Genomic DNA, 15,901 nt, shown 5'->3' with positions numbered 1-15,901 from the left:
GTGTGTATGCACTTGCCGATGCCTGCACCCCCACCGGGCACACCGCATCTGACATCACTACATACACACATTGTAAATAAGATGGAATTCTGTAGTTGTTCCCATCCAACCCCCAATAGGTGCCCCTGCTTCCTAGCAAGCGAGTCCACCTTGAAAAAATACTGCAAAGAAAACACAAAACATCTACATTACATATGACCAAATCTTTACATAGATCATACAAAATAACACACTTACACACAGGTTTCATTTTCTCCTGGAGTGCTATATAGAGTGCCATACTTTGAATGGAGGGCCACAATTTTTTTCCCGCAGTTTGCCTCCCAACAATTAAGTAAGGATTCTTTGCTGAGCCCCCACTTATGTGCCAGGCCAGAACCTCCCTTATTTGCCAGCCCAGAGCCACCCCTTGTGTGCCAGCCCAAAGACCCCCCTTGTGTGCCAGCCCAGAGCCCTCCCTTGTGTCCCAGCCCAGAACCCCCTTATGTGCCTACCCAGAGCACCCCTTATGTGCTAGCTCAGAGAATCCCATTGCATGCCAACTCAGCCCCCCCTTGTGTTCCAGCCCAGAACCACCTTATGTTCCAGCTCAGTGCCTCCACTTATTGTTCAGCTTAGAGCCCCCCTAATGTTACCTACATCTCCTCGTCTGTATCCAAGTCCTGTGTTCCTCAGCCTACTCATCCGATGCCGTTGAGTCCGCTCGTGCCACTGCAGTCTGCACTGACACCATCATGTGCAGCTGTAGAGGGTATCAACCCAACAGTCATTAATTTCCTCTGGAGTCCGGACAGCTAGAAGTGTTCAGTGTTCCAGAGAAATCCTTGACGGGGTGGTAAGCCGGACTCTAGCAGGAGGCAAGCTGTTTTTGGACCATGGGCCGTAGTTTGACAGGAACATACCAGAACCTACAAAGCCACACTGTACAGAAGGAATCTGGGAGACTGGGAGCAGGCAAAGCAATGCAGGCTGCTTGGAAGCTGGGATCCAGCAAGAGCACAGGCGAGCAGGGAACAGACAGGTCTCAGGATTACAGGAACTCTCTCACAGCACATGTTGCACTGGCAACTATGGGGAGCTCTGAACTCCCTTAAGTACTCAGTGCAGGATCGTGAATGGTCGGAGAGAGCATGTGGCACACCAGAATTGGAGCAACTAAGTCACATGACCAGAAGCAAGATGGTGGCGCCCATACCAGAATGGAATGGAAACACCACCAGACTTACCCCAGCCAGAATGACACAGTGCCTGCGGAACACCTCGCACAGCCAACGCCTGCCGCCAGACACCAGCCCCGCACAGGTAATACCCGTCATCCCATATGCTGGGAAACCCTGGTCGTGACACACTAGAACTGGACAGTAGACACCAGGAGCTGCGTCCTGTCACCACAGTGGGGGTGAGCTTCCTTACTGACCTTTTTGCACTGGTGTTGTTAGTATAGAGAATAAAATGACATAATGTTATCTGTTTTACTAGGTGGAGGACTCATGTTTGCATATATCTTACAAGGCCTCACATATTGCCCCTTAGTCCTCCCCCTCTTCCTCCTATCCTACTACATCTCTCCTGTCCCCGCCCCTTTCCCATCCTTCTTACCGAATATCCCTACTCTCCTGCTACTGTTACTACACAGTCTCATCCTTCTCAGTTGCATCCATTGTCCCACCTCACCCTAAAGTATCTTATCCTCCCATCTCCATTTTAGGTTTTCATCAATATGCATTTCAGCAGTGGCGTAACTACCGGAGGGCATGGAAAGCATTGACCTCTGGGTACCAGCTGACCAAGGGTGCTGCTCAGCAAGGACAGATCTCTCGCCACACATTTTATAAATGATTTGCTGCAGTCACTTCTGACTACTTTCCTTGCTCACAAGCCCCATTGGTGGACCCCCCCCTCCCCTTGGAGGATCCCCCTCCAATGCCTTGAACTGAAAAGTTCTGGAATGTGTGGGGCCCATCACAGTGTATATAGTGAGCTACAGCGTCTGCTGCTGTGTCTTATATAATGAAAGAAAAAGAGAAAAGATTTTTAGGGCTCTATTTACGATCAGTGACAGCACCCACAAATAAAGATTCCTTATTGCTGCAATAAGCAATTTTTATTCGACCAGATGTACCATTGATGAGTCACTGGGATCACGTTACTTCCTCCTTGCCCCCTCAGCTGTGTGGCTTCACATGTGCCCAAGGGCATGTGCAAACTGGAGCCACAGGGGGGTGGAACCACTATCTATTTCGGGACACCTTGTATGAACTTACGCCTCTGCGCTTCATTATACCGTACAGATGGCCAAGCTATAAACAAAAATTATTATATGGATGATGGAGGGGGGGCATCAATACATTTATTGTATCATAAATCTTACCTAGGGCACCAAATTGGAAAGGACCGGCTCTGCCTTGGGGAAGATGCAATGAAGTGAACCCTGGCTTTTCTACCAGCTCTCCCTGCATATCTCGTTATTAGCCCCTGCCATTGTTGTTTCATAGGGGCATATTTAGTTGGGTGCGAGAATAGCAAAAAACCTGCACCTGCAAGGTTTTTCCTGCAGGTGCGGGTTTACTGCCATTCAATTAGGTGTGTGGGGGGTTTTTTTGTACCTCCAAAGCAAGTGTGATTTTTCCTAAAAACGTTAATTTTAGGAAAAATCAGTGGGACTTGCTCTGGCACCCCCCCTTAGGATTAATGAAGCAAATGGAAGTTTGTAATTAGCTTAATTAGTCCATAATTACTTACCTTTGGCAGCGCTGTCTTCTTCATCCAGCGTCGTCTTCTGCAGTAGGGTGAGTATGTCAGTGTGTGTGGTGTTTGTAAGTGTATGAGTGTGTGTGTTTATGAGTGTGTGTGACCCCCACTGCCAGTGTGCCCCCCTAGTGCACGTGTGGCCCCTGGAATGGGTGCTGGGAGAACGACATCTCCCAGCAGCCCTTGCCCCTCCCACCAGCCCCTGGAGCTTCCCAGGAGCCCCCGGGACTCCCAGCAGCCCCCTCTCCAGTAAGAAGATAGAGGGGAGGCCACAGAGAGTAGTGGAGACCACCAGAGACCCTGGGCAGGTAAGTGAAGAATTAATTTTTTTTACGCGGTGTCAGGCTTTCAGAGCTGAAAACCCCGCGACCACTATTTTTTAGATTGGATACCGTGGGTATCGGGAGCGCACATACCTGCGGTATTCCTAATATGGCGCAAAGTTATTTACTCGTTAAACTTTGACCCAATTGTATATGCCCCATAGAGTCCTAACCGGCATATATCCTTGATTGTCCCCTCCATAGCTGTCTTTCATTACCCCCTCTATAACTCTCTCTCATTGCCAGTTCCTTCCATATAACACTGAGCCACTCGCAGCACAAACTAACCTCACAGCAATCACTGACCCCATCACAGATCTCTTACTTTCCAGATCAGAGCACTCACTGACCCTCTCACATTCGTCACTGACTCCCTGACTGTCCCCCTCACAGCATTCACTGACTCCCTGACTGTCTACCTCACAGCACTCACTGACCCCCTCACAGCCCTCACTGCTCCCCACACAGCACTGACTGCCCCTTCAATGTCCACCTCTTTTTTTTGTATGGGATCTTCATGGAGGATTTTCCAATGTAATATTTTCTTTGTTTCATTAGTAGAAATTTAAGAATACCCCTTTTGTCCCATTGCATCAACCTGTTCTTGTAAGATTACAGGTTCAGAGTAATTTATTTTGTATTGCCCAAGGGGTTTCCATATATCCAATGCTGCTGGTGCTTGCTTTCCCTACTTAAGTAGGAATTAATCCCGGGCTTTCTGTGAATCTTTGTTGTCCTATTAATTATGTACTGTAAATATTGAGATCTAAAAACAACATTATCTCTTGGGGGAAAAACAAAACACACACTCTTGAAAAAGTAAAATCCATTTTTAAAAACACTGATATTCAGATTACAAAAATTACAAAATCAGTTAAAAGATTTCTCTCCTCACAATGAGAGGCTTTTAACTGATTTTTGTAATTCACAGGATATTAATGAGTGCATAAGATGTACAGTCAGGTCCATAAATATTGGGACATTGACAGAATTTTCAGATTTTGGCCTCTATTCACCACCACAATGGTTTTGAAATGAAACAAACAAGATGTGCTTTAACTGCAGACTTTCACATTTAATTTGAGGGTAATTACATCCAAATCAGGTGAACGGTGTAGGAATTACAACAGTTTCAATATGTGCCTCCCACTTTTTAAGGGGCCAAAAGTAATGGGACTATCAACTCAAAAGCTATTTCATGGACAGGTGTGGGCTATTCCCTTGTTATTTCATTATCAATTAAGCAGGTAAAAGGTCTGGAGTTGATTCTAGGTGTGACATTTGCATTTGGAATCAGTTGCTGTCGACTCTCAATATGAGATCCAAAGAGCTGTCACTATCAGTGAAGCAAGCCATCATTAGGCTGAAAAATCAAAACAAACCCATCAGAGAGATAGCAAAAACATTAGGTGTGGCCAAATCAACTGTTTGGAACATTCTTAAAAAGAAAGAACGCACCGAAGAGCTCAGCAACAGCAAAAGACCCGTAAGACCATGGAAAACAACTGTGGTGGAATGACAAAATAATTATTTCTCTGGTGAAGAAAAACCCCTTCACGACAGTTGGCCAAATCAAGAACACTCTCCAGGAGGTAGATGTATATGTGTCAAAGTCAACAATGAAGAGAAGAGTTCACAAGAGTGAATATAGAGGGTTCACCACAAGATGCAAACCATTGGTGAGCCACAAAAACAGGAAGACCAGATTAGAGTTTGCCAAACAACATCTAAAAAAGCCATTACAGTTCTGGAACAACATCCTAAGGACAGATGAGACAAAAATCAACTTGTACTAGAGTGATGGGAAGAGAAGGAAAGGAACTGCTCATGATCCAAAACATACCAGCTCATCAGTGAAGCATGGTGGTGGTAGTGTCATGGCGTGGGCATGTATGGCTGCCAATGGAACTGGTTCCCTTGTATTTATTGATGATGTGACTGCTGACAAAAGCAGCAGAATGAATTCTGAAGTGTTTCGGGCAATATTATATGCTCATATTCAGTCAAATACTTCAGAACTCATTGGACGGCACTTCACAGTGCAGATGGACAATGACCCGAAGCATACTGCAAAAGCAACCGAAGAGTTTTTTAAGGCTAAAAAGTGGAATGTTATGCAATGGCCAAGTCAATCCCCTGACCTGAATCCGATTGAGCATGCATTTCACTTGATGAAAACAAAACTGAAGGGAAAATTCCCCAAGAACAAGCAGGAACTGAAGACATTTGCAGTAGAGGCCTGGCAGAGCATCACCAGGGATGAAACCCAGCGTCTGGTGATGTCTATGCGTTCCAGACTTCAGGCTGTAATTGCCTGCAAAGGATTTGCATCAAAGTATTGAAAAGTGAATGTTAGATTTAGGATTGTTTAGTTTGTCCCATTACTTTTGGCCCCTTAAAAAGTGGGAGGCACATATAGAAACCGTTGTAATTCCTACACCGTTCACCTGATTTGGAAGTAATTACCCTCAAATTAAATCTGAAAGTCTGCAGTTAAATCACATCTTGTTTGTTTCATTTCAAAGCCATTGTGGTGGTGAATAGAGGCCAAAATATGAAAATTATGTCAATGTCCCAATATTTATGGACCTGACTGTATATATTGTGTGATGAACACTGGGACACTCTCTGTATTGGTAGCTGAATACTCTCTGTATTGCATGATGAACACTGGGACACTCTCTGTATTGTATTATGATCAACAGGATCCTTTTTACAATCTAGTTACCATAGTTTTAGTCTCTACCACTAGAATAACAAATTGTTTTGGTGTGTTGTGAAAGGCAGGAAATGCATTGTGAATCCACTTTTGGTAATCAATTGTAATTATGATACCTGCCCTGCCCCCCAGGTGTCATGGCCTAATATCGCAGCATGAGGCGTTTAAATCAATGCAGAAAATCCTACGGAAACGGCCTATTGGCTACAGTATTGCATGGGCATTACCTCTACCAGGTCCGAAACACGCAGGATATGACTTTGCCATAAGATCTGTTGGACTGATTGGCAGTGAGGTTGTGATCGGCCATGATGATCTGTGAAAATGATTGCAATTTTTTTTGATCATTGATACATGTCCCCCTACAGTATGTGTGGTCACAAAACAATGCTCATGCCAGACTTTTCCTTTATATACTAGATGTGCAGAGATTATTGTGGCTGACAAGCACAAAATTAGTGTATTTAGGGTAGAACATTGATGGTCGATGTTTCACAACCATAGTTAGGGCTTAATGGCAAGGTTTTTGTCATCGGTGGCATGGGGCCACTATTGATTGCTTTTTTGGCAGTGCTCTTTTGCGTATGCACTAACTCCTCTCCTGACAGGCACACGTCTACCAGCGATGTTGTGTGTCATCAATGGTTTCCGACCAATGGTAGTTACTTGGAGGTCATCGATGGAGAGTTGTTGGACATCCCTATGTGTAGTTGATCAAGTCTATCTTCAGATCAGACGTTAAAAGTCTCTTGTGCATTGTAGTCTTGTACTGATCAGGGTTAGCTGCATTTCTTTGTTGACGCCAAAATGACAAAACAACTAAGGAAAAAGGGTACATGTATTTATATAGTTGGACATAGTTTGGTTTCCCTGAATTATGACACAGTTGGGAAGAATGATCGGATTTAAATGAAATTGTATAGCAAATTGTCGCTTTAAGGGCCTGATTCAGAGATGGATACAGTGCCAATGTTTATGCAGTTGAGCTACTGCGCGAAAAGTCCAGCAATCCCTTACTGCACACGCACAAACCTAAGTGTCCTACGCCATTCACAACACTGGAGAAAGGGTTTGCGATCCCATAGCATTTCAGGGTGATCACAAGGGTCAGCTTCATGATGTGTTATAGGAATGTCACGGGTGTGTCTGGGGGCACTGATGCATTCCCTATCACAGCATTAGAGGCCATGTTTAGTTGTATTGGAGGAGAGTAGCTAGAGTAGATCCTAGGCTACCGCAAATGTTGATGGTGAGACTGATGTTGCGTCAATGTTGGAGTGTTTACACAGACCATGCAGCCTGATAGGGTAGGGAAAGCTGGGATTGGCATTTGCATATTTCTGCAACCGCTATTGGGAGAGCGTCTCCGAACGCTACTGCATTACCAACCATCTATGAATCAGGCCCTAAATTGTTTGAAGTCACTTCTTTTTCTACATCAGGAGAGTGAATGTTGTATTGTTAATTGAACAGCTTTAACCAAACTGAACTTAATTTGGAATTTATATGGAACTCAAAACCATTACCATAAACTATCCATTCCAAATTGATCAGTTGGAAAAGAAGCTCTTGCCAGGGGATCACATTGGCTTGTGTGTTGGGCAGTCTGCCAACCAGTAAATTTGGGGGCCCCTATGATCCATTTGTTTTAAGCCTCTCTGCTAAATTTCGTGATCTGCCCAGTTTGGCCAGAGCCAGTCACAGACCCAACTGTTTGATGTGAATTCTAATGAACACATCCCAACATACTGTATAAAGTGTGGCTTCTTTATAGCCTTCCACTAAAATAATCTGTTTACGGTAAATGAGGTATTAATAGATGTCATATCAGTAATACAGTCTCTAACATAGTGGACATGCGAACTGCAACTCTATGTTAATACTAAGATCTGATTACAATTTTGGGAGTAATTTGCCCACAAGCTACCAAGTGATGTGAAGTCAGCTGATGCCAGTAGTAACACATGAGGTCTGTCCGCTAGGCTTCTGACTTTATTACTGACACTTGTCATTGTTAACACCTAGATATGCATTAAGGCAGACACAGTTTTTATTTATCCCGAACAATAATGTATATGTATAATCACTCCACCTGGAGAAGTGTTATTATCTTCCTGGCTTGGCTTCTCTATAAGGAGAAAATGCGGCTTGTTATGTATGGATTGTAATCTATAAATAAATAAGTCACAGCATGTCAATATAAAAAAACATTCGGTTTCATTATTATGAAGCTTACAACAGAGTGGCAAGTGACAATACATAAATACCAGGGATAATATAAAAATCCAAGTTAAAAACAACAGCACTAAAAATGCATGAAATTTATTGTATGATCCAAAATTCTTATTTGCTTCAACATTATTTTGATTGCTCAGTAACAGAGGGTGTAAAATGTAATAAAGAACATACACTGGTCACACACTGGAGTTCCTGCAAGTACAACATGTTATTATAACTAAACACACTCACCCCATGCTGCTGAAAATGAAAATCACCTTCTCAACACTAATATAGACTCATACCTCAGAAATGAGTCTGTACTACCTTGACATGTTTATCATTTACACATAATGGCAGGGTCACAGCAGAAAAAAAAAAAGTTTTTTTCATCATATAATGTTACATATCATTGTTATATGTATCTAACTTTCATATTTTTTAATCACATGCATTATTTTCACTCAGGACACTTGGTTAACGCTTGATTTTCAGGGTCCAAAATGCACCAACAGCAAATATTAGTGAGCCATGGCCCTATTGTAAACAAATCCATATATATGTTCTGTATTTGTTTTCAAAAATGTTGCAGAACATATATAAATGATGCCAGGGCATGAAAGTAACTATACTGCTGCTGACAGCCTGCAATGGTTTGAGTGTGTGTCCCAAAAGTCACACATATGTATTGGCCCTGTTTCTAAAGCATATATACTGCATACCTCCTAACTGTCCCGCATTCAGCGGGACAGTCCAGTTTTTCTGGGACTGTCCCGCTGTCCCACCCGCGGGCCGCGGTGGGGGGGAAGTTGGGGAGGGCACATACCGCTGCTCTGCATAGCAGAGCAGCGGGTGTGCAGAAGGTGAACAGATCCCGTGTGCATGCACACGGGATCTGGTCACCTGTGTAAGGAGAGCCTGGGGGCTGCCCAGCATCTCGGAGAGTGCTGGGCACGCCCCCTACAGTGACATAAACGGGTGTTGCCGCGAGGCTCCGCCCTGTTCCCAATAGGCCCTACCCTTCCAGCAAAGCCCCACCCTTGTTTGGGTGCGCAAACTGTCCCTCTTCGAAGAGTACAAAAGTTGGGAGGTATGATACTGTAAATGCTGTTTCTGGAAAATAAATGAAATGTGTTCTTTTGCTACAACAGTACATTGTAGCAACACAATATGTATTTTGGGACTGATGCAGAGTTGGCTGTAAAATTAGTAGAATTCCAGACTGAAAAAGTTGCATGTGAAAATACAGTATGTCCGCCTATCTGCAGAGCTCAAAACACGTTGGACAGTAACATATGTGTCTGGTTAAAGCCGGGCTCAAGTCACAAACACTTACATCCCACTTGTGCCCATGTTGTAAACAATTTAATTTAAGGACAACAAACACTTTTGCTATTACGCATCAATTAAAGTAGAAAAATCCCTTTAATGCAGAAACAACTCCCTGTATCGCAAATACAAAAACTAAATTGTTTAAAACGCGCTCACCAAAGCATAATATATGCCCGAGAGACGAAGAAAACAACATTCAGTGTCAGCTGAGCATTCACAAACAGCCAATCACAGGCAGGCCGCAGGACCTGGACCCCATTATAATCACGCTATGTGCACCTGCCCCTAACCATCCGCGCATAATTCAGCTCTGCCAGGTTCTGCATTTATTTTGCAATTGTGCAAACACGCCCTTACTGTAATTGGCATCCTTTAGTCAACTCTATCCTGCCCCATTCCATCCATCCAGATGCAGACAGGCACAAGTGGTCAGGCAAATGTGTGAGTCTCACTGTTCTGGGCCTGTGCAGTGGGAAACCACACAAGATACGCTGCACCAGCTGGCCCATTATGCTTCCATTGTATTTGGGATATGTCCCTGATCTCGCCTTGTGTGACCCTGTCTTGTTATGTGATATCAAATCTCCACCATTCCAGTCATCTCCCAAATTTTCACTTTGCCTTTGCTGAGAGGAGACTAGTTCACTAGCACAATAGCGTTGCTGATTGATGGATCTAAATACGTATCATACAATACATGTGTTTTATCCATAGACCTCACATGGGAAATGTTTGCAGGTCGCACAATATGCTTCCATCGCTATGAGTTACGGTTACCAGCTGCTTCCACAAATCAATAGCTAAGCTCTCAAAATGGCTGCCTCCGTTGTGCATACTCAGCAGGTGCTCTTTACATAATTACTACGTTTTTTTATATTTTCTGGCCCCCATGAATTACCAACTGTCCCTTTATAAATGTAGTTATTAAATATGTTAAACCAAGTGACCTTAGCAATACACTTCTTGTGGAAAATATGTGATATCAATACACATATATTTATACATATTGCTGAATTTACTTTACACTCTTTCCTGTGCACCAAGGGACTCATTTAGAGTTTTGCATATGTTCATTTTTGTGGTGTACATATATGCATTACCGTATTGCATACACCAAATGCATCCCTATCTTCATCTTATGCCGGGTACACACTGGAGTGCTGCACATCAAACCCGACAATATCGCATGTGGCTCCATGCATGGTAATGATGGACGAAACGAGCGATCGTTCCATCCTTCGTTAATCGCTGCAGTGTGTGCCAGCATTCATGCAATGTCCAGGGTGTCCCTGAACATTGGCACGATTGGCAGACGCACAAGTGTGTACCCACTACGCACCTGGAGAGACAGGATGGGAGTGAGGGCTTGTTCATGTACATGTATCAGGCTCCCTGAAAATGTGACATAATTAGACTTGGGCGCGTGCCTAGATACGCCTCTTAGGAGATCAAACCTATTGCGATACTTGAGTCCTTGTGTATAATTATACAATGATGATGGTGACAGTTGGAGCACTATCTAGCCAATTTGATTGTGAATTGAACCCCAAGCTGACAATAGTTAATTAATTAGCGTTCTCTCTAAATAAGTACAAGTTGTGGCCATCTATATGTATGACTTATTTGTCCTTTCCATATAGTGTAATGCAAAAAAGAATATTCCAATTGGATTTTTACAATGGTATACAGCGGATGTGAGGATGTTTGTATTTAATTACATTAAATATGGAATTTGCGTCTTTTGTATTAATAACAATGTTAAGACACTTTTCTCTCTTATTTACTACATACCAATAACTTACATTACACTGGGTACGAATAGGGTAATGCGATTTTCTATTAACACTGTCAATGCACATCTCTACCATAGGTTGGAGTATACAGCTTTGTAAGCCTGAAGCAGAATTACTGCTGTAATGTATTGGACACATCTTGAGATACAGTATGTGCAACTCAAAATACACATGTACACATGGTTGTTTTTTTTTGCAATAGAATCTTTATGCATCAAACTCTAAATGAGACCCCTTATGATTAAAAAATATTTATTTCTATACATATTTAATTTTCAGAATTGCACCACTAGAGGTTGCTGTTGCACTTCATTTAGATGCTTCAAACGATCTGTATGTTGCCCTATTTCAAGTGAAATGCTGAAGTCTCAGATGGTTGTAAACAAAGATACAATTATCACGGCTCTCTTACTTCATCTCTGAACTCTGACTGAAAAATGCCATGCACAGACATGGTAGGTGGCAGTGGAAGAGCCAATGAAGCACCCGTCCCACTCCTATACTGTGGGTAACCTATAAAAACTGGTGAAAAAGAAAAATGGTGGGATTTGCCCATATCTACCAATCAAAATGAGTTTACTAGTGTAGGATAGAAAATTAAAACATTTGATTGGTTGATATAAGCAATGTCACTTATCACCAGCTCCACCAGTCTATTTGAATAGTAAAAGATTTTCAAAGGTGACATTTTCTGAAAAGGTTCTGTCACTTAAAAATCTGTGCATATAATCTTATCTGAGTCCACAATGAAAGCTCTTTTAAATTACGTTATTCAAGTATTTTTCAAACATATATCTGAATAGATTTTATTGGCCAAGTCTGGAGATGGGCACGTGTATATAAGTGTTGTTACCTGAACACAAGCAATATCAGGCATTCCCTTTGGCCTGTATTACTATTGACATGGAGACTGATAAGTATAGATCTAAACATGTTTTTGCAACTCTGCATTAGAAAGAAAAAAAAAAGGCACAAATCATCTTTAAATACCATTTTCCTGTCTTAAATACACATTCGTAAAGTACAGTGAAAATAGATTTCAGAAGCATTTTATCACATTGCATGGACAGTACTTTGCATATGTACGTTTCAGGGTCATAGTCAGATCCAAGCTCATACAGGGACATCTTGGAAGGAAAAAACAGAAAGGACTCAATTGCACGTTGTACAAACAATTCAGAAATCTGAGATAAAAGACATACACAAAAAACCCCAAAACATAAAATTATAAAGCTTGTAAACAGACAATACACTTTATTCATGGAAAAATATTATAAAAAAAGTACCACTCTGAAGTAAAACTGCCTGAGTTTCCTTCATTTGCAGTTTTAAAGGAGAAACACTTCAGCACAAATACAAGTTCACCAATATGTACGTGCGAGAGCACTACAAGTGTCAGCAGGGCGTCCTTGGTGGGTAGAAGTGCTGTTGTGCTTTCCACGTTTTTGAGGCGAATTTTAAATCATTTGGCACCAAAAATATTTTGGCCTGGGAGAAACAGTTCTTTAGCTAGGACTTCTGGTGGATAAAGATTATGATGCATTCATTCTCAATTCATTTGGGTTTTAAAGATTTCTTAATTTCATTGACATCCATCTAAGAAAAAGAGAGGAATTGGATAATTAGAAAATGTCCAATATGTGTTATTTTATATAACATCGGTACAGATGTGTCCTTATACATCTTTGCTGCAGTTGTGCTAAAAAGCCCCTATCGGCGCACCAAGTCCCGTGAGTCTCTGCTATGGCCGGGCTTCTTTTTTCGCAGAAAATTCTTCTTAGTCGCAATGTGATGCGACTAGGACGCATCAGCAGATTGTGCTAATTAATAAAATATGCGACACTTGTGTAATTGTGTGGTTCGTTTACAGACTAAGTCGCACACAGTTATACAAGTGTCACATATCAAATTAATCAGCACAGTCTGCTGGTATGTCTTTGTCGCATTGCATTGCGACTTAAGCTGGGTACACATCAGACGATGGTACACATCAGACGATGTGTACCCAGCCCGACATCGTTGGCGATAGGACCTGATATGCGACAAGTGCTTCCACATTTGCCGATGCTGGGCCCAACGGGGAGATTGACGCGCCATTCTGCATTCTGCACAGGGACGGACTGGGGCTGTGAGCGCGCGCTCACAAAGGGGGTGTGGTTTAGTTTCAAGGGGCGCGTGCTACGAGTCACGGGGGCCTGGCCTCGCGGCATGCCACCCTCTTTTCCCGGCCCACTGCCACCACCCCTTCCATCCCACGGAGCTAATACCCTGTATCCGGCGGCGTTGGGTGGAGGGCGGGGGTACTTCAATCCTTCACGTACCGGCCCATAGACCATCGGCCCTTCTGGCAAATGCGGGGTATGTAGCTAACGACCCGCGGGAGCGTGCATATCATGGGTACACACTAGATCCCCGGGATTGGACGACATATCGTCTAGTTTGTACCCAGCTTTGGACACATTTTCGGCAGAAAAAGACACCCGACGGTAGCAGAGAAGCACGGGACCTGGCGTCTTACTCACGCCAGGCAAGCAGCATTGTGTGGTGTATTGAGGCTACATGTACAGATGCGCCCACGTTCATTGTGGCTGATTGCGGCACAAACGCTATGCTATGATGTGTCCCCTATCGTGGCAGTGCGTCTCCATTCTATCCTATTGGGACGTGAATGCGCGTCTCCTATCATGGGAGTCCGTTTTGCGCCACGCATAGTGCAATTCGCTGCGCTATGGACAACAATGTAGCTGGGCAGATCTGTCTTCCCTTACTAGAAATACGCTGCCTAGAACGCCATGGCTAAAAATGTACACCACCATTTAAATTACGTGGGCTCCTGGCGCTGGAGCTATTGTGCTGATGCAACCGTCTGTATCATGGCATGAGGGATGCCTCCCTGGTAATGCAGCCACCCACATCACCAGCCCCTCCTTCATGAGGCCCACTCCTCTTCCCTCGCTCTATGCCCTCCCAGTTACTCTAGCCTACATCACTCGGGGACACTGCTAAGCCCAGCAATGACACCAGGAGTTACACGTGCTCCGTTGCCCCTCCTCTGAATACATGCCAGTTATTGATAGACCTGTTATTACTTATAGGTAATATAATTTTAACTCTTAAAGCTGTATCAGAAAATTAAAATCAGGATAAATATACCTTTCTAATAACTAGAGATGTGCAGGCTCGGATTGGTTCGCATTTTCCCGCCAAATTCCGATTTTTTTTTTTTCCAGCTGGATTTTCCTGCCAAAAACGTCATCTTTCATGGACTTTTGAAAGATGATGTTTGTCCATGAAAGATGACGTTTTGCCTCTTTCTGAGACCCGAAATTTGACGGGAAAAATCCGAATTTGGCGGATAAATCTGAACCGATCTGAGCCTGCACATCTCTACTAATAACAGAAGGGATTAAGCTTAAGAGCTACAAAACAACTAGTATCGGTGCAAAAAGGGGTTTCCCACCGTAAGTTGGATTTAATGTGTTTTGTACATGCTCTTGTGCAACCTTTCCTAAAAGATCTGCTTTTTTTTTCCTCACTTCTGTATGTGCTTTTCAGCCATACACTATTGTGCATGAGAAGACAGAGCTGTCAGTTTATTATACCAGACGGCTCCTCTGTGCTCTCCGCAGCTCTGTGCTGTACACCAGGGCGAGGGGGAGCAATCTGAGTAACTAGATCAGTATCTAGATAAAATGTACAAAAGGAAGCTAGAATGATAACACAAGGCATTTAGTAAAAGTTACAGGAGGGCATGCAGAAGCCAACAAAACACAAATAAAGATTGAAATCCCTTTAATTATAATGCTGCTTTAGTTATATCCGCAATGTTTTTGTAGCTGATATTTTATGTGGGCTATGCTTGTTTTGCTTTAACTTCTCTATAGCTTTTTGTAGCTGATATTTTATGTGGGCTATGCTTGTTTTGCTTTAACTTCTCTATAGCTTAGCCCAGGAGTTCCCAAACTCAGTCGTCAAGGCATCCTAACAGTCCAGGTTTTAAGGATATCCATGGTTTTGGATAGATGGTATAATCAACTGACTGAAATACTAATTAATTCACCCATGCTTAAGTATGGTTATCCTGAAAACCTAGACCGTTAGGGTGCCTTGAGGACCATGGGCAAACTGTAATAGGGTGAGAGTTTGGGGACCACTGGCCTAGTCAAACAGCTTGACCCATGGAAGTAGTTGATGATGATGACTACTGTCGCTTTTCTCTGAACTTATCAATATGCTGAATTATGTCTATGGTTCACTTTCTAAGTATGGTAAGAGACCACCAAGTGGCCAGCAATGCCGCTACAAATAAAAAGAGTGAATGATTATGGTAATATCCAGCAGAACAGTAACAGATTACAGTGTTATAGTGTTTTAGGCACCCTAGACAAATGCCTAGATTCGCCTAGTGGTAGCACCGGCCTCGGTACTAAGGCATAGCATTACACAATGCATAGTATACACATTTTCATAAGTAAGCAAAGAAAATGTGTGAGTTTCACTTTAAGCAATGCTGCTAGGAATAGCAACTGCATGTGCTAATGCCGAATATTACATTAGCGAATAGGAATCTTCAATGTGCCGGGAATTAAAACTATGTGGGTTATCTCCTAATGACATTATTAAACATTAAAATGTATACTGCTTTGTAAACATGTGAAATTTAGAAAAGCATACCTGTAATCGCAGTCGAATCTTCTTTTCTTCATCCAATTCAGTCAATAACTGTTTTATTTCTTTTCTGAAAAAATAAATTAGATTTGAGTACA

The 15,901-nt window shown here is 42.8% G+C and overlaps 1 protein-coding gene across 2 annotated transcripts in view; it reads right to left on the bottom strand.

Moving 5' to 3' along the window:
• Nucleotides 1–7,987: 7,987 nt before the first annotated feature.
• Nucleotides 7,988–15,901, bottom strand: part of SH3KBP1 (SH3 domain containing kinase binding protein 1) — a 509,392-nt gene continuing 501,478 nt past the window's right edge. For both annotated transcript variants that reach the window (XM_088451614.1, XM_088451615.1), the window contains 2 exons: nucleotides 15,810–15,873; nucleotides 7,988–12,731 (listed from right to left, as the gene is read on the bottom strand). In XM_088451614.1, coding sequence (XP_088307740.1) covers nucleotides 12,690–12,731; nucleotides 15,810–15,873 — 106 coding nt within the window. In that variant the 3' untranslated portion in view covers nucleotides 7,988–12,689. The remainder of the gene's footprint in view (nucleotides 12,732–15,809; nucleotides 15,874–15,901) is intronic.

Source organism: Taudactylus pleione, unplaced genomic scaffold (assembly GCF_031769625.1).
Source record: "Taudactylus pleione unplaced genomic scaffold, aTauple2 ptg000026l, whole genome shotgun sequence".
NCBI lineage: Eukaryota > Metazoa > Chordata > Amphibia > Anura > Myobatrachidae > Taudactylus > Taudactylus pleione.
The sequence above is the reverse complement of the archived record's forward strand: the minus strand, read 5'-3'. Positions and strand labels throughout refer to the sequence as shown.